This window comes from Tauraco erythrolophus, chromosome 28 (genome assembly GCF_009769465.1).
Source record: "Tauraco erythrolophus isolate bTauEry1 chromosome 28, bTauEry1.pri, whole genome shotgun sequence".
NCBI classification, from domain to species: domain Eukaryota; kingdom Metazoa; phylum Chordata; class Aves; order Musophagiformes; family Musophagidae; genus Tauraco; species Tauraco erythrolophus.
In genome coordinates, this window is record NC_141492.1 from 163,541 (window position 1) to 182,850 (window position 19,310).

Sequence of the window (19,310 nt, forward strand, 5' to 3'; positions counted from 1 at the left end):
ACATCTCCTTGTAGATTCAACCGCCACAAATGAACAGCAGATAGTACCCCAAACGCCTTTTCCAGGCTTTGGCACTTAAGCTCTGCATTTGGGTATAGCAAGAGGTTTATTCTTTCCCAACACAGCTGGCAGTGAGATCTACCACTTTCCCAGCTAGAGAACAAGGTGGGAGATCTGGCTTCCGGGCATTGCTCAGCTCAAGATGGGTTCAGATCCATGGCTGGAACATTTGTGGGATGCTCCCTCCATCAACGAAACAGGACTGCTGCAGAGCCAGCAAAATTCCACAAAATTCATACAGCCATAAAGAAATGTAAAAAGGTCCCACAGCAAACATGGCTGGAAAGCACTTTATTTTCAAGTAGTCATTCTTCCCAATTCGGATGGGAAACTCCAGCTGAGTTTCAGTTAGTCCAAACACACAGTTATCTCCTAATAGTTTACCTTGTGTGAGAGCACTTTAATCCCTTCATAGAAGCTACTACATTGGGAGATTAAATGAAATCAGTCTCTCTCACACCCCTTTGAATGTCCTAGCAGCTAAGGAGACAACATCCTTCCAGTCTGTCTCCATGCCCCAGCAAACAGTGAAATAATTTGTAAAACACAGAAGAGCTTCAAAAGAAGAAAAGAAAGTTGGAGGGGTTGGAGAGATCTGCCAAAGATTCATGTAGTTTGGCTGACCTCTGTCAGCTTTTTTCTTTTTTCAAAAGAAAAAAAATCTCACTACAGGAGCATGAGCACTTCTAATCTCCAACACTCTCATCGTCCAGCTGCTGTGCACGCTGCTGACTACACCATAAATGGATCTTTCTGCGAGAGGTGTGTAAGTTGAGAACAGTATAGAGCTCAGCCTCAAAGCACACCCAAGTCCTCTGGTGTGCAGAGGTCCTCTGGTTGCAGAAGGCCTCTTCCCTCAAAAAAATGGGGGCATAGAGGTAGGCTCCAAGATGGAACATCTGTGCCAGAGCAAAATCAGAAGTTACAGAACATCATAGCCACACAGCACACTTTATTCTATAAAGAAATCAACCCAAGTACTTCCCAACCCTTTTCATCCTCAGCTGTGGTTGAACTGCTGAGGCTCTGCAGCAAACCTAATAAGAGCCCCCCTGCTCCCCACCACACTGCTTGAGCTGTGTCAAAGCCTCTGAGCCCAAAAGTGAGCCCCACACACAGCCGTACAAACACAAGGGAAGGAAGAGCCAAGCACAGCATGTGGAGCATCTTATGGCAGCTTTTCCACTGATGAGAAGGGACTAGGACTACCTGATGGCTGGGTCCATGCTTGCTTCCTGGGCAAGGGGACTGTGTTGCTGGCTTGACCTCCCTTTTCCACAGAAGGCTCCTTGCCTCTCGCAGCCCTTTGGACAGGGATTTATCAGCTGCTATATACCTTGGCCAGTCTGGACCGTTGGGAAGGGCATGAGGCAAACCAAGCGGCTCACGGTGGCTCTCAAGGCTGGAAAATTCACTCGCTCCTGGGCCTGGTGCTAATAAAAGCCAATGGATACAAAAGGTTCAGCAGGGTTTATTGCTCTGCCAAGTCAGGGGCTGGAAAAGGCGCAGGATTTCGCCCCCAACCGCCTGGACCGGCCGCTCGTCCCTTCCCCACACGGTCCCTCCCTGCTCCAAAGGTCGGGGCGCGTCACATGTTGGCTCTCTCCCGCTGCAGCCGGGAGTTGTAGGCGCGGGAGACCGTGTTCCAGGCGTCCATGTAGCGGTCCATGCACATGGCGATGCACTTCTGCGGGACAGAGAGCCCTCAGCGCCCGCCCCGGGCCGGCCCGCCCCGGGGCCCGCGGGGCCGCGCTCACCTGCTCCGAGTTGTCCAGCGCGCCGCCGGGCTTCGCGATGCACTTCCGAAAGCACTTGTCCGTCATGCGCTGCGGAGAGAGCGTCAGAGGGCCGCGTCCGCCCCGGGCCACGGCCGGACCCCCGGGCCGCGTCCCCCCCCGGGGAACGGCCGGACCCCCCGGGCCGCGTCCCCCCCCGGGCCACGGCCGGACCCCCGGGCCGCGTCCCCCCCCGGGGAACGGCCGGACCTCCCGGGCCGCAGAGCCGCCCCCGCCGCCCGGCACGGACCGGGACCGGGACCGGGACCGGCACAGCCCCCGCCCGCCGCGCGAGACCCCTCCTGACCTGCAGGAGCTCCTGCGCGTTGGCCACAGCGATCTGCACCTTCACCTGCTCCATGATGAGCCCCGGGTCCAGCTTCCCCCCGCCGCCCCCGGAGCCGAAGTCGGAGCCGAAGTCGGAGCCGAAGCCGCTCTCCATGCCGCGAGGTCCCGGCGCGCCCCGCGCTGCCGGCGAAATGGCGGCTCGTCGCGACTACGGCTCCCGGCGCGCCCCGCGCTGCGCGCGCTGAAGGGGCGGGGGGGCCGGGGGAGCCGAGCGCTCCGCGGCAGCGGCCGCGGGCAGCGGCGGCGCTCGGGGCGGGTCACGTCGCCTCGGCGGAGCCGGAGTTCGGGCGCGGCGGGAAGGCCCCGGCAGCGGCGCTGCCCAGCGGGTACCGCGTGTCGCGATGAGTGTCGCGTCACGCCCGGCTGTGGCGGAGGCGACTGAGCAAGCTCGCGAGCCGCTTGCGAGCCCCGGGCCGGCAGCGCGGCGGGGGCGGCCGGGGAACCCCGGGCCGGCGGTGCGCTCGGCAGCGGCGCGGCCCGGTCCCTCCGCCGGGCCCGTGACACTGGGCCGGTCGAATGCAGCGCGGCGGCCCGGCCCCGGGCGGGGGGCGGCGGCGCGCACCGAGGCAGCCGGAGGGGACTGACACCGGCTTTGCCACGACTGCGCCCTGAAAGCCCCCCGTTACGATCCGGGCTCCTACAGACAGCAACTCCCAGAGAACCTTCCCTGGAATTAATTCTAATGTCCTTGGAGGATATGACGGTGGTTCCCTCTGCCCTGAATGATTTGGGTAAGAGGCTCATACCCGTGAAGCCTGCGCTAATTCCACAGTGGTATGTCCTCCATTAAGTAAGGATGTCAGAACGCTGCAGGAGGTGGTAGAAGTAAATGGGAGACAACAATGCTACGGCGCTTTTTTCAGGAGTAGATGTGATGTGAAGAAAGATCACTGCGTACCGCTGTGTGAGACAAGAAACCCAGCATTACAGCAGCCCTAAAGCCAGAACCACTCACCTTCACTGGCTCAAGCCCACGCTCAGAAGACAGTATTGTAAACCATATCATCCCGTCTGTGGGTCTGCCCACACACAAAAGAATCCTTCCTACACCTTGCAAAATTACCTTCACTAGTGCTGAAGATGGGGTAGCTGCCTCTGGTGCAATTTCATAACAAATACAGACGAGCGAAGTGGACTGGAAAGTGAGCTGGGCTGACTACGAACCCAGCAGCTCTCAGCAATGCTCCTGCCCCTTTCCTGGTTCCTAGGAACGGATCACTGCCAGGGCTCAGGATCTGCTCTTGGTTCTCTCAAGTCAAGATCAAGTGGGCTAAATGGAAACAACCCCTTCACTGCAGGGGCTGTACAGGTCAGCAGGGCAACCAGAAAGGAGAGGGATGTGTACCTGCTCCAGCCGCTGGAGCTCTTCCCTCTGCTTCCGTTGGGAGCAGTGCTGTCCATCAGAGAGGACAGCGCTTGCCACGAGCACTGTGGCTGCGTACAGCGTAAAGGAAAGTGTTGGTTTGCTTCTGGAGCACAGTGCTCGATTCCGCTGATCGTTTGCGGCTGTGGGTAACTCACTGTCCCCTATCTCTGCGCACGGGATGGTCCCCTGGGATGAATCATCTCCAACAGCCCAGCTGGCCTCAGTGTTGGTTAAATGAAAGGAGGAAACAAATAAAATGCAAAACATTTATTCGAGTGTGTTGTACAAAAAGTTTCCAGTCATAAAATGTATATTACAAATCATTGAAAAAGACACGACATTTGGCATGCATATTCTAAAAAGAAAAAAAAACACTTTGAAATGATAAAGTCTAGATCATTATGTAGTTTTCGTAAGCTCCCTGTGAATGTTTTCATCATTTTGTCTTCGTATTTCAATTTATGACCTTTTTCACAGTTTCTTACTTTAAAAACTTGAACCTTCCAAAAAACTCGTCTGCAGCAGCTGACCGGAGGTGGTCAGTTAAACCGACCGGTGACCTAGAACCAGAGTTATCTAAATAAAGATTGTGTTAAAAAAATTTAAACAAAAAAAATCACATTTCAAGTCACAAGGCATCACTGTTAGGAAAATAGAGTTCAACTGAAAAAGTACTATTGTGCCCAAATAGAAAGCATTTTGGCTTAAACTTCTTGAAAACAGCTTATTGCTTCTAATTTTAGTGTAATGATGATCTGGGTAGCTGGAATACACAACATCATCTATCTCAGCAACACAGAATTGTCACTTCATTAAAAACTAACTAGAAAATTTGGAAATTCAATCAAACACGTTTTATTTTCCTGAACTCCAAGTCAATTCACTGCTTGTGCTATTCTGACGAAGTCTTTCAGTATTAAGGATCCTTTTCACTCTCTAGACCTTAGCATTTCAAGAAAGGCATTATGTTTACAAATAATAATTGCATGTAAATATGGTCTTGTATTAAAAAAAAATATCACTTTTAAATTATTTTAAACTGGTTTAAAGCTAAGCGTATTGAAGGGCAAATAAAAATTCTGTTTCCCAGGCCATTTTAAGTGAGAAAAGAAACTCCAATATAATTTGTCTTGACTTTCAGCTAAAACAATGCTTTGAAAAATGCAATCGCTATCTCACCTTCCACTCACTGGGTGACAACAAGGCTTTGTTTCCTGCTCACACAGGGTTTGGACCCAACAGTGGCAATAAAATCCAGTATTAGAAATGGATATGCCTTTGTTTACAGATAAGACTTTCAAAAGATACAGAAAGAAGAGAGAGAATGGCTTAAACGGTGAGGATTGAGAGAAGTGGCTACAAGTGAGATAAAACAGACAGCATGCATGTTTTCATACAAAAAAACCACCACATTCTCAAATATTCTGGGTGTGAAGAGGATTTCTACAAGCCTCTTCTAACTAACCCCTGCTCATGTTGCAGTTAAAGGGCCTTTGTACAGCATGAGCATTAAAAAGAAGAAAAAAGTGGATAAGAAACAGTAAGATCCCTGAACTGAATGAAGATGAGGTGTCCCGTTGCTCAAGGATGAACGCGCACAGTCAGTGATCTCCTTTCACAGTACGGTCTGCTTCACGACGCGATACGATTTTCATGACTCATGCAAGCTGCAGACAAGCTCGTCTGGCTTTTACATTGCAGGTCATGGGAAGCAGATGTTTGTTTTCTTCCTGAGACTTCTGGTTCCTGCTACAAACACAAACTATGCCAGGCAGCTCCTACCTAATGGCAAAACAGTGCTGAAGACAAGTGATCAATGCATCAGTGTAAACTACTGGTTTACAAATCAAGAGTCTGGAACCAGCTTAAGCAGACACACTGGGTAAGCAAGCTGTGCAGCAACAAAGGAATCACAGCCACTCTTACTTAGTAAGTCACTGCAACACGCAGCCGAAGTGTCGCAGCACCAACATCGAGGTGAGGGAGAAAGGCGGCACGAAACGCCAGGGGCTCCCTGTAACCATCTCTCTGCAGGATGCCACGTTATCGATGGTTCTGCAGATGGAGGGACTTGTTCTGACACAGCGTTTTCATGCGGTACGGACTCAGGAGTAGGTAGCACGTGTTTATCATATTTTATCTTATATTGTTATCGTTTACACAATGAAAATGTTGGCTTAATTATTCTGCTCCAGTTACACTCTTACTCCTTCCAACTTCTTAACCAGTGAGAATCATTTAGGAATCGTTGTTACTATTTCATCCAGAATAAAGTTGTTTGCTTATTTTTCTAGAATAAGAACATCCATACGGGTAATTACACTGAAGTAACTACTCTGATAAAAGCTTTACCTGTTAATTTCCCTAATCAGACAAGCCTTAAAATTATTTTTCTCCTGACAAGTCAAATCTATTTCTCCTTCAAGCTCTGCACCTGATATCGATACTGGAGTAGAAATGCTCACTATCCTCCAACTCCAAGACTGGTTCACATACAGGATCAAATAGGAAAAGAGGGCAAGGGGACACCGGATTTTATTTGAACAAAAAGCTTTAATTATCTTAAAAAAAAATAATCCTTGAAAGACAGAAAAAAAAAAAAGAAATAATGGTTTTTGGTTTGCTGAAGCCAACAAATCTCCCAGTACGGAGCACCAACTAAAGAGATCATGCCGTTATACTGAAGCTCAGCATCAAAAGCAAGAGAAAGGATGGCAGCTAGAGAAGACGCACACACAAAAAAGAAAGTACATGGAATACAGTAGTTTTTCTGTGCCTTGTAATTTACAGCTAGGAATTATTTCTTATATTTTTAGTAGCCTTTTAGAAAGCACTGTGGTGACAGAATCACTCAGTTCTGTCTGCTGGCATTCAGCTTCTCCCAGTGTCAATTACTGTTTTGTATGAACACCTGTATATACCTAAACATGGTACTGAAGAATAAAATAAACTCTTTCCAAAGTTAAAGGACACAGTTCCAAATTTAAGGACAAATTCTGCAGACTGTTACTGAAGGGCACAGCGCTCGTCACAAAAGATCTGCAGGCACCAGTCCTTAAGGCTACAAGAAGACACATTCCCCATACAGCAGCTGTTAAGAAAACTATGGCTCAGGTAGCAAGAGGTTTTCCTCATTCAAGCTGCCTTTCCTAGCTCATTCTTTACAGGGGAAAAAAATTCACAGAAAAAATGTAAATTAACTACACACTCATTGCTTTACCATGTAAGATCACAGAACAATCTTAAATTTACAGGACAATCTTAAAGAAGAACAATCTGAAAACTGGCCAATGTAAAAAAATAAATACAGATCTTTAGAAAAAAAGCAAAAAGCCCTCAAACATTATGTAAGTGTATTATGGAAGCTGCGGGTCAGAAAGGGAAATGCTGTCCAGTGGTTGGAAGGTGCATTGCAAAAATACTTTTACATTGATTGCATTAATTTGCATAACAACAAATCTAGAAAAGGTAATTGATGTCTGAGAAACATAATTTCACTAGATACATTTTACAAAGAGATAGACATGATTTACTACATATTTAACCTTCTACTCAAGCAGAGTGGGAAAATTACATCAGAAAAACGGCCAAGTACATCAATAACATTACCCCATTAACCCCAACAGCCAAATCTTCATACTGCTTTTTTGCAATGGATCTTCTGATAACTGATTAAAACATAATCCTAAATTTCTATTAGTTTAACTTCAGTAATTCATTTGTCCCACACAAATAGAGAAAAGTAGCATCTTTGATTTATTTTTAAATGGCAAAATAAATCTATAAGCTTAAAACCCCCCTTTTGTTCCCACTCTGCTTGCATTACAAAGCCATCAGTCAAAGCCACTAAACTGACTCTCTAGGTTATATCTGTCAGTCACAATACTGTTCAGAGAACATAATGTCCAAAAGCCACCGAAAACATCCAACCTTGTAGCTTGTTTGAGGAGTCTAAACTATCTGAATGACAAGATCAGAGTTCAAGAGTGCAGGTAAAACAGGATTCTATGCTGGCATCAAATGGTATCCAAATTTTGTATTCAAACTAGTAACTAGTGGAAAACACATTTACTTGTACAGTAGCCAATACATTATTTGGAGCAGTCAAGTATTTTTCCTAGTGCTTAAAGATGCACTACTATATGAATACTAACCCTTATGGGACTCGAGTTCTCTCCACAGAAAAGCAGCAGAAGAAACCTTAAGCTAAAGGGACATTGTCAGATAGAAAATGCAGCATACTGAAATAAAAAAATCACCTGCTACTCATATAGAGCACTTTTTATAAAAAGCATTATTCTCCCTTCGTTCACTGTTTGACTTGACTTCGAGCCTTTGAACACCGCAAAGCAATGCTCATGTCCTAAACAACAGAAGCTCCTTTTAACTTTTTTAGAGTCATTCAACTATTTCTGTACTATTTTGCAAACACTGCTCCTTAAGACATCTGACAACACCCCTTTGAATATAAGGGAAGTATGAAAAAGCTGCATCTAGCTCTGATTAAAAAAGTCAACATTTACACAGGATAATCTTTAAAATCTCCAATAATTCTCGATGCCAAAAGTAAAAATACTTTTATCATCTAAAATCTTAATCATTCTGTTTAATGCTGAACAAGCCAAAAGCATTAAATCATGATGCTTAACATCATAAATAGTGTACATCACAACTTGTGTCCATGATATAAGAAGGTCTGATTTGTGACAATGCCAAAATTCCCTGAAAATGAAAGCGAAAACTCTGGTTTTGACCCTCCCATACCTGAAGATGTTGTCTATAATCAGTAAGCAGAACCCATCATTCTCCCATCTTCTGAAATAATGATCCAGAGCTCAGGTGCTGACAGACTCAGATGTTTTTACCACTGAGCTGTCAAACCCTGGAACAGAACAAGGTGCCACGGTCCTGAGCCCAGAACGTCTGAAACGCAACTTCCCTGTGTTACTTCCATTTGTGGAGTAACATTTTTAACGAACTTGGGGTCTGACTTTCCTGAGCTGGGCACTGCTGAGGATACCAGGCAAGATACAATTCTTAAAAGTACAGAGCAACACTACTGTCAATCTCTCCTGGGCCCTGCAGATGAACACACTTTCTTACACTTCGAGTTATCCTGGTTATAGATGCAATTCTAGATTTACCATACACTCAAGGAGTCTCATCCCATTTTAGCTAAAAAATTTCTCTGCTGCAGGTTTGTACATAAGACTTTAAACTCTGTATGGGGAATAATGTTGTATTCCAATATAGTGTTTCAACAAAGAGGGAAAAATAAAAAAAATCTATTTAAAATTCTGGCAGTTTTGTTCAGTAAAGGTTTTTTTTGAATTTTTTTATAAAAATGTACCAAGGAGTAAACTTCAAAGAAATCAGATGATGCATATAAAATAGTTTTCAGTGGCTCTGGAGGGAAAAAATTAGCAAAAATAAAAGGAAATAAATGAAAAAAATAGCAAGTAATAGTTTCTTTTTTCTTTCTTCACATCACTGAGCATCCTCTAGAAGTTGTTCTGGGATCCCCCTAAAATAAGACAGACATAGCTCAACTCAATTCTTACTAGCTTTTCATATTGTAAACCTAGACTTCGGTTATCATCTCAGTGGTTAAAAGTTTAGTTATATTTGGAGAACATCACAACTACAGAGAAAAGTACAGCACACGTCACTGTCTACTGCCAGGATTAAGACACTGCTACTCTGCTGTGGTCTTCTACAACGGGTTGATTGGTTAATGCCCATTCTTTCAACACTGACACAGATGACAAACGAAAACTGTGATGTCATTAGCTCTAGGACAGGAAGTTCCTTTGTTTCACATGATATTTCCATTTGAGAGAGATCTATGCTGCATAGCAGCTTTTTGGGGTAAAAAAAAGAGTTTGTTTCACTTGCTTTATACTATAAATACACGGCTCAGCCTTCTGGAGACCAAAAAAGCTTTCAGAACTCAACTTCAAATCTGCAAAGAATGAGTTCTTTGTGAAAAGAGCTACTAATGGCCAGTGATCAGGAGAACAAATTGCTTGACAAATATTTTCTGATATCACCTGTATGAAGCAGCTTTCTCCTTTTCACTCTGGCTACTGCTGGTCAGTTATTTCACAGTACTTAACTAAGGGTTGTGGAAACATATGGGTAGTATAAGAAAAAACAGTTTATTTGAGATGTAACAGGTGTATACTATCAGAAAATAAACCAATATGTTGCAGCTTGCAGCAACAGCAGCACTCCGCCTTTCCTGGTTTTTCAGCGGTTACATTTCCCAAGGGCTATATTCTGCTTACAAGAATGCCACAGACTCTTTCACAGAGAAGCAATTCTGGAACAGGAGGAACACTGACTGTTAAAACGACCTTACTAACCCTAAAAACAGTCTCTGTCATTGCAATGCTGTGAATCTGTGATCCGTCACATACTTGCACAGACACCCTGGCACCCTGACCCGACGTCAGCCACTGCTTGAGCTGTGCCATCAGCGACTGGCGCAGCAGCTCCTGCAAGAGCCCCTCACGCTGCGCTCCCTGCGCGCTGGAGTAACGCTGCAGGGTTGTGAGCTGCTGTGAGGTTATCCTCTGCAAGCACCCACTGGAGAGACACAGCAGGAAGCTCAGAGCTGGCGAAAGCTGAAGGGACCCCCCTACATCTTATGCCTGATTAATCCCACCACCCAGGCACAAGTTTAACATCTGGCCTGCTTAAACATCTCTTATTACCTGTTGGTTGAAAAGGTCTTCCTCTCCAAATTCTGCTCATCCTCTTCCTCTTCGTTCTCTCGCACGACTACTGATTTAGTAACGCTTCTCACTGCAACTTCCTACACAAAATAACACGTAAGGAGACGGCCAGTAGCCTGCATTTACCTCTGGAGTGTTTGGTATACTGTCAATACCACCCATATTAATTTTGAAGGGTTTAAAGCAACTTGCCCTGGATTTAGCATTAGCTATGCAAGCAATACTGGTAATATCCTGCAAACCACAACAACATTGCTATTTCTATCCACTAAAAGGCACAGTAGTGTAATTTAGATCAGGAATCTTCTTCCATTACCTAGGGAGCAGTGGAAGCAGCAGCCATGTGTCAGGTGGTCGGTGGTCAATTTTGTATAAACTCGTTGCAGACCCAGCTAGGAGCTGAGACATACTGTAACGTGAGAAACTAAAGCTTCCCAGCATGATTACACAGTATTAAGAATATTCTTAATTTCTACTAATATTCTGTACCAATTGCATATATCAATTATCAGGACAGGCTTCCAAACCAGGCACTAAAGAGAATTCTAAAAACCCAGGAAGCTTCCTTTATTACTAATTATTTTTAACACTTCTTTGTAGTAAGAAATTCTTCTGTATGCTTGCACTCTTGAAACCATAGGTGCAAATTTCTACTCGTGGAAATAGTCACCCTAACCATAAACTTCTAAGCAGGGATACTACAGGTAACCACAGTGGAAACAGACACAGATTTGAAATTTTTTCAGACTCGTTTAACTACTTCTATTTGAATACTAAGCCAGTTAGCCTTGTATTTGTACAAATGACCTTCCCTCCTAGGTTGTCCTGTGCTGCTGTTCCTGCATAAAGTGCTTCCAAAGAATTGCCAGCAAGAAAGGCAGCATGAAAACTGATACAAACGTGGTCTGTTTCACTTCCTGTTTCTATCAGATCACTGGGATAACGGCACATTTATGAACAAAAGCCAAAGCATGATCCTTCCTTGAAGGAGTCTTCTGCAGGGATAGTTTTAAAAAAATCTCTTGTGAGCAGATTTAGGACAATGCAGAGTACACAAGAACGTGTGCCAAATGAAACTTCTGATATACTTCCAACATTGAAAGGACAGCTGTCTTCCTACAGAAATATTTATATTGCACTCCAGGATGTCGTAGATACTGTATACCACAAGTATTGCTGGCAATTCAATTTATTTTCTTGGTCTCTTCTGAAATACATACTCAAAATTCCAAAGGAATTCTCTAATAGCAGGGTGTTTTCTAAAATAGGAGCAATCAGGATGATGATCACAGTTTTCCAAAATTTCCCAAAAATCTCAGAGACGCATACAGATATTTAATTATTTCAGCGCTCTAAACTGTCTTATTTTAAAAGACAATGGGGGAGATCTTAAAATCAGGATTGTCATCACCGTTCCCCCCCACCCCCCAAATTAAAGAGTCTGGGAGACAACCCAGCCCCCAGATCTTTTCTACAGACATAGCCTACCTCTCCTTCGGAGTTCACGAGGTATGTGCGGATATTTCCTCCGGTGCCCCAGCTGCCTTGATTCTTCCACACGAGAACAGAAGGGGGGCTATGAGATATGCCTGCATCTGCACCCCAAATCTAGTGAGAAAGACATGATGTAATTAGCTATTTATGCACATTTTATTTTTAATTATACAGAACCCCTAATTCTCCTGCTTCTCTCTACATACCAGTTTTGTTTCTGAATTTCAGTGGCAGTTTTACCCTGCCTTTAGCTACACCATTACTTGTAGTAAGATATTATTCTCAGTCAAGAACAAAAAGTAACACTAGCCATAAATAAAAAAGAAAAATATTATCTAATATTGGAGTCATCAATTCTTTTTCTTAATATGCAAATTTCTCCTTCTACTGTCTCAATGACAATGCTGTATGGAGCCAAGACATAAAAAGCAGCTTGTAGGGTATCAATTTAATCTTTTATATGTATCTGAGCAACTGATACTTAAGTAGAAATAGCTGGAACTGATTAAAAGAGAGTAATTTTTTTCTTCTGAAAGAATGTGTTACAGACTGAAAATAAAATATAAAATTATAGAGAAGCAGTTGTTCTACTACATACAGGTTAAGGCTGAGAATGTTTAGTCTTAAATTTAACTAAAGTCTACTAGACCAAACAAATGCTCTGAAATGTTCATATTCATTAAGAGGTGGAGCAGGATTCCAAATCTGGGCAAAGGGTTCAAAAACAAACAGCCCTTGACCCACGTCCCAAAATACCATTTTCTTCAACTTTCTCTGTGTCCAAAATGGTCTTAAATACTGAAGTGCTAATATAGAAATCCAATTTCTGTTCTGCATTTTCATAACTGAAATTCTGCTCCTCTGAAGTGAGATCCATGAAACCAAAAGGTGTACATCAAATCAGGCTGTACCAAACATCAGGGTTACAACTGCCAAAGCATCGACAAAAGAATCTGCTGTATAACTTACTGTTACGGTCTGCCCAGCTCTGAGGACATACTTCGGAGTAAATTTGTAAGCAATTTCTTCTCCATCTCCAATTTGTCTTTTCAGTCTCCAGTTACCCAAAGACTGATCCTAATGGAGAGAGTCATAACGTTATTTAAGGTGAGCAAAACAGAGCAAACAGGTATCAGAGCTTTCTCTGGGTCTTTTTGTTATTAAAATAATGTGAATATAAATTTATTCACATGGTTTTTAGACATCTGCATTCTAACTTGAAAGTATTTTTCTATGCCCACTAATAGTCTAAAGCATAAATCCCTTAAGGTCATTCAGCAAAATTTCGAGAGAGACATATTTCACACAAAGAAGTTCCGCTAGAACCAGCAAGGCTATTTACCTGAACAAGGTACCAGCACACGTTTAGACATTTGGGACAAAACATGTTCTCTTCCTGCAGCAAACATGACACCCATGCTAGCACGCTGCGACATTCAGCTTTCAAATGCCCCTGCCAATTACTGCAGGATGCTGCACCTTGAGATGTTGCTCCTGCTCTCCAAGTGACTCCACCTACTCATGCCACAAAAGGCTGTGTAATTTCGACTTAGCTCCTCTTTGTTTTCTGGGAGTTCTGCTGACACTCACCTTCTCCGAGTTGTTCTTCAGTTGAACGTATTTGCCCTCCAGGTCTATCTCCTCTATGCTGATACTTCCTGTAGCCGAAGCTTGCTGGGACATTTGGAAGCTACTGCTACTACTGCTGCCACTAATACTTCCAGTGCCAATTCCACTTGTTCCGCTGCCTGAAAGCTCCTCCGCTTCGATCCGTTTTCTCTTGCCTCGGGAAGAGCGAATGAGTGAAGTGCTGCTGCTGCTGCTGCTGGAGGTAGCCCGAGAGACTGTAACGCGGGAGGAGGGACTTGGAGAGAGCTTCAACCTTAACGTGACAAAGCAAGAATTTTAATAACTTATCCAGGGGACTACACACAAAGCAGTAATGCTACAATATACTCAGTAACCAGACTGGAACGTGCCCAAGGCCAAAGGCAGCGTCGCTTGTGTGTGTCAGGAGGACTGTATGTAAGAGAAGGGGGGGCTATCCATCCTTGAGAAATTTTCTGGTAGTATGATTATGTGACATGAAAAGCAGTATTGATGAGAGCAACACAGATCACTTAACCCTGTCCTCCAGTATAGCTACTACTAAACACACTATTCTTGGGCTACATCATTTAAAAACGGAAAACACAGAAGTATAAGCACTTAAATAAAAAGAAGACATGAAAGTCAAGCACAAAATGATACATTCCACTGTACTCTGAGACCGTTGTAAAAACTAAGATAAAATACAGATGGCGTTCAGATGAGAACACTTGCAAGTGTTTCATGTAAGTGTTCCATGCAACACGTTGTGGTGTGAAGACAACTTGACTTCAGTGAAACAAAACCTGGGCATTCCTGCTCAAATGGTAAAAAAATAAGCGCAAGAAATGAAAACAACACCTGCTAGTACCAAGAAAAGAATATGGAATCTGTACGTACCTTTCCTCTTCTCCTTCCAGGAGTTTTCGGTAAGCACTGATCTCCATGTCCAGTGCTAATTTAACATCGAGCAGTTCCTGGTACTTCCGTAAGCTGCTGCTGCATCTGGTCCCTCATTTCTGTCATTTCCCTCTCCTTTGCATCTAGCATCTTCCTGAACTTTTCTCGCTCACCAGCCATCATTTCTTCCAACTCACGAATGCGATCTTCTGCTGCACTAGCCTAGGCAGAGAGCACAATGGAAAACCCAGTTGGCATCTAGGTGGGTACAGTAAAAACGTTAAAAATTCAGCTCCCTCCCAGATGAACGTAACAAAGATTAGATGTTAGGAAGAAATTCTTTCCTCTGAGGGTGGTGAGGCACTGGACCAGGTTGTCCAGAGAAGCTGTGGCTGCCCCATCCCTGGCAGTGTTCAAGGCCAGGTTGGATGAGGCTTTGAGCAACCTGGTGTAGTGGAGGGTGTCCCTGCCCATGGCAGGGGGGCTATAACTGGATGATCTTTGAGGTCCCTTCCAACTCAAACCATTCTGTGATTATATGATTCTAAGATTTCTCACTGTAAAAATCAGAAAATGTGGACAGCAATGTGAATACATCCAAACAATACAGTGCTCTGTATTAAAGATGAAAGCAAATTTAGTCCCTTTACCTGTTTCTGAAGGCCAGAAAGCTGGTAGCTGAGAGCTTCTATTCTCATGCGAGCCTCCTTCAGCTCCTCTCGAGCTGCACCAGCAGCTTTGTCGTTTTGGTCAGAGGACAGTTTGGCATTCTCCAGCTGGAAGGCAAGTTTTATACAGGTCACTTGCATTGAGCTAGATACCCTGCAAATATCCTTTTGGTAAAAAACAGAAACTACTTAACATGAAATAATTTTAAAGGGAAATCTGGTAAGTTTATGATAAGAATTGCATAACATTAAGGAAATGCCCTAGGGACCAGGAAAAATCTATTTCAGTCCTATTCCTACAGGATTTGCTTGCGCTATCAAAAAATAGTCTATTAGACTTTCCATTTTACAAGCAACCTTGTAGTTTCCAAAAGCTGAGGTTCACGTGATCACATTATCCACCTATTTGTCCTAAGAACAGTCACACTGGATCAGAGCAAACATGGCCTAGTTCGCATCCTGGTCCAACAGTTCCCTGGATGCCCAGAGACTGAACTCAGTAAAATATTCCACAGGTATTATGTCTCAGCTGGCCATCTGCAGTTCAGGGACTTCCTAAGCCACAGACAGTGTTTTGTGGCTTACTATTCCCAGTGGATTTTTCAGACAGGAATTTGTCTCTGCTTTTTGAATTCACAAGGCAAGGAGTTTAACTGTATATTAATGAAGAACAACCTCCTTCTGTTCCTTCTGAATCTGCAACTGGACATTCACTGTCCCTACTTCTACTAAAAAAAATAAAAAACAACCACTCCTCATTCACCTTCTTTGTGCTATTTACCCTTTTACAGACATCCACTGTATCCTCCCCTTCTCTTGACTCATCTCTTTTCCCAGGTGAAGTTTCATTTTAGACTTCCCTCATGCAGGACCTGTTTCACACTCCTAATTGCCTTTGTTAGTCTTCTCTGTATTACTCTGCACTACCTTTTCAAGAACTAAAACTAACCACAGCACGCCAGATGATTCTGCCTGAGGCAAAACAATGCTTTTGGTTGTATTCTCCTTCCCTAATAGTTGCCCACATTCATTTTGTTTTCAGTTTTCGCTCTGATTCTAAAGCCAGCTACAGGCAGAACATGTTCTTCAGCCACACAGCACAAAGCTTTACAAAAATCAATCCTCATTAGTTCTGCTGTTCACAGGGCTCTGAGCAGAGAATAAAACACACATAGAGCCTTCTTTAGGCTAAGGGCTTTGAAGGAACTTCACGTTAAATATAGACTCCATTGCTTCTTGTAAAGCTTAAAGTTAAAACTTATTTGAATGCTGACAACCATTCACTTCCTTACAGTCATGCTGGCATAGTGCCGGCTCCTCAGATTTATAATTTCTATTGCTTATTATCAAAGATCATGTCAGAGCAAGAAGTGAGCTTTTACCCAAGACCACCTCATCCTGGAAAAGCTCAGCAGCTAAATCTAACAATCCAGTTTGACATCATATTCCTTAACAGCTCAGGCTCCCTCTGAACAGAGACCTATCTTTATCCAGAAATCCACAGAACAAAGCCCACAGATAAGCCTGTTTTTCCCTTCACATTCCAACTTCACCCATAACCATCTTCCCATGTGGGGAAAAGCAGCTTGATTTGTTCATCCCTGTGTTCAAATCTTGTCACTTTTGCAATCCCTAAGTCTGTATTTTGCAGACTTTCTTTTTACGTTCTACTAGACATCTTCTACCCCAGATCTTCTTCAGACTGTGGTAAGTCAAATCAAACATCTCGTATAAAAATATTGTATGTTCTTAACTTCCATGAATAATGCTGAGACTGCTAACTGCACTTAGTTTTGTTTTTCAGTATCTACTATCTACACTCTTGCTGCCGTAAGAAGTAGTTAAATGTTTGTAGATCAATGTTTCTCAAACTGTGAGCCATCAAACCAAGTAACTCAAAGGAAGTCTCGGTGAAGGGTGGCAGAGAACAATGTTAACAGCACCATAATTACTCCATCGCAAGATAATTAGAAATGGCTGTAATTACTGGCAAGTATTTTCAATATCCAGAAAACTGACAGCTGCCTAATTCCTTCAGGTAGGCTAATGAATATTAAAAAAAAAAAAAAAGACCACAAACCAACCTGTAACCAGCAACTACACCAAAAACAAGCTGCTACTCTTCCCGCATTCCCAATGCTGGATGAACTGGGATTTGCTAACTCAGGATTTGCAAAGGTGTGACAGACACACTTGACTCCTGTACTTTGGTTCAGGCTAAGGAGCAACAGGCCTCACATCCTGGAGTGAACTTGTGAGCTGGAAAGCCCCTGGTTCACATACAAGGGAGTGAAGGTGTCTTGAAAAATATTTAAAAAGGTGGTTTTGAAACCCGAAAGTGCAAGACAACCAAAGCACAGAACAAAATACCCAGAGCTAAACCGAAGATGTCCATCCTGTCTATGCTACTGATTAGCAGTCAACTGCTTCACTTATAGACACCACCATCAGAATGGGTCCAACTTGAGCTCTTCCTGAGCTGCAGCTGGACTGCATGCCAGGCGACTCTTCCCTTGAGCAGGGACTCTTCTCAAGGTCTGAGATTCCTGACCTGAGACTCAGAGATCCTTCCTTACCCAAGGCAGAGAGATCCCTTACCTGTGACAGATCCCTGGTGACTGATAGCACACTGAATGAATACTATGGAACATTACTAATCCCATGAGCTAGTCCAGTACTGTTATAAACATTGTATGGGTAATTCCATTAGAGATAAACTACAATTAGATCCAGCTGCACCCTAGGCTCCAAAAGGAGCTTAGAATAACAGGGGTCCACTCTGAAGTTCATGACTCAATGGGAGGGTTTTCCTTCCTCTTTTGCATCTCCAGTCTCTGTGTGAATTATCCTAACTCAGTTTTCCTTTTTTGTTCCTTCCATGCAGTAATTAATAAGGTAAATCCTGCCATCGAACTTACTGAACCTTGTCAAACCACTCAAACTTTGTGAGATTCCATTGAACTTATTTTACCCTCAATAAAACATACTGCTGCGTCTCTCTTTGAGTGATGTGCATTCCACACATCTGCGACAACAGGCAGAAAAAACAAAAGAGTACAAATATTTTAAAGAAGTTTAAGAAGCATTCTCCTGGATTAAATTACTCCTATGTTCACATTTCCCTTCTACTCTGCTCTGGTGAGATCCCACCTGGAGCACTGGGTCCAGCTCTGGAGTTCTCAGCACAGGAAAGACATGGAGCTGTTGGAGCAGGTCCAGAGGAGGGCCACAAAAACAGAGGGATGGAACACCTACCCTATGAAGAGAGGCTGAAAGGGTTGGGGTTTTTCAGCCTGGAGTAGAGAAGGCTCCAGGGAGACCTTACTGTGGCGTTTGAATACTGAAGTATAATACTTATACTTTGAATACTTAAGGGGGCTGATAAGAAAGATGGATGCAGACTTTTTAGTAGGGCCTGTTGCCACAGGACAAGTTTTAAACTAAAAGAAGTAGATTTAGACTAGATACAGGAAGAAATTTTTACAATGAGGGTGGTGAAACACTAGAACAGGATGCCCAGAGAGGTGGTAGATGCCCCTTCCCTGGAAACATTCAAGTTCAGGTTGGATGGGGCTCTGAGCGATCTGATCTAGCTGAAGACAGCCCTGCCCATTGCAGGGGGGTTGGACTAGATGACTTTTAAAGGTCCCTTCCAACCCAAACCGTTCTATCATTCCAATTTATATACCACAGTTTTGTCACCAAAGCCGGTCAAAGAAGGTCCAATACCTTGCTTGAAGTTTCCCCACCACTGTTGAAACCACAACTTTATTTAGTAATTTTGCAATCTAGACCTAACTTAGATCATTGAAATGTGGTAAGGCTTACACACATTTCAAAGAGTTTTGGGACTAGTAAGAACATTGCAAAGGCCCCAGTAAGAGTAAAAGTACAATGCAACTGTAGAACACGGAGCCCCTCTCAGAATGTCCCATATTAGCTTACAAGCTCACTGCATCCAGGCAAAAGGCTGTACTGAAATGCACCCACTGCCCAAGCTCTCCAACCCATCCCTCCAGCTTCTCAGAGCCAACCCTATCGCGCCTATTGCAGGTCTCCTCCACCACCTCCACCTTGGAGCAAGAACTGAATCTATGGACATGAAGAATAAAACCTTATAGCAGAACACGCTGTCTAATAAGCTGTAGTGTGACATACACAATTCCCACTGTGTCTTCCGCAGTGACCAACAGCTCCGTGTATTTTCTCACAAACTGGCCTTTCCTGTCTAAAGCTACTCCTAGCTATTACCTCTGGCTATAGGCTCCCTGGAATTGCATCTGCACACAAGCACCAGAGGAGGCATTTGAACAATGGACAAAGCTTCTTGAAATTATAACTACTTGTCCCCTTAAAGACAGTAGGGCTGATGGAA

At 43.8% G+C, this 19,310-nt stretch overlaps 2 protein-coding genes across 3 annotated transcripts in view; both read right to left on the reverse strand.

The window, feature by feature from the left end:
* Positions 1-356: 356 nt before the first annotated feature.
* On the reverse strand, positions 357-2,295 carry TIMM13 (translocase of inner mitochondrial membrane 13). Of its 2 annotated transcripts, none has more exons than XM_086627551.1 (3): positions 2,143-2,295; positions 1,818-1,886; positions 357-1,493 (listed from the first exon to the last, which is right to left on the reverse strand). In XM_086627551.1, exons 1-3 carry the CDS (start codon positions 2,275-2,277, stop codon positions 1,389-1,391), a joined length of 309 nt encoding a protein of 102 aa, XP_086483677.1. In that variant the 5' UTR covers positions 2,278-2,295; the 3' UTR covers positions 357-1,388. The 2 variants fall into 2 exon arrangements, with proteins under 2 accessions (XP_086483677.1, XP_086483678.1); XM_086627552.1 differs by lacking the exon at positions 357-1,493 and adding an exon at positions 1,512-1,747.
* A 6,727-nt stretch (positions 2,296-9,022) lies between these two features.
* Positions 9,023-19,310, reverse strand: part of LMNB2 (lamin B2) — a 33,640-nt gene continuing 23,352 nt past the window's right edge. The window contains 9 exon segments of the mRNA XM_086627666.1: positions 9,023-9,073; positions 10,266-10,300; positions 10,303-10,366; positions 11,775-11,894; positions 12,750-12,857; positions 13,371-13,662; positions 14,268-14,350; positions 14,352-14,489; positions 14,918-15,043. Of these exon segments, the coding sequence (XP_086483792.1) occupies positions 9,032-9,073; positions 10,266-10,300; positions 10,303-10,366; positions 11,775-11,894; positions 12,750-12,857; positions 13,371-13,662; positions 14,268-14,350; positions 14,352-14,489; positions 14,918-15,043 (1,008 nt within the window). The 3' untranslated portion in view covers positions 9,023-9,031.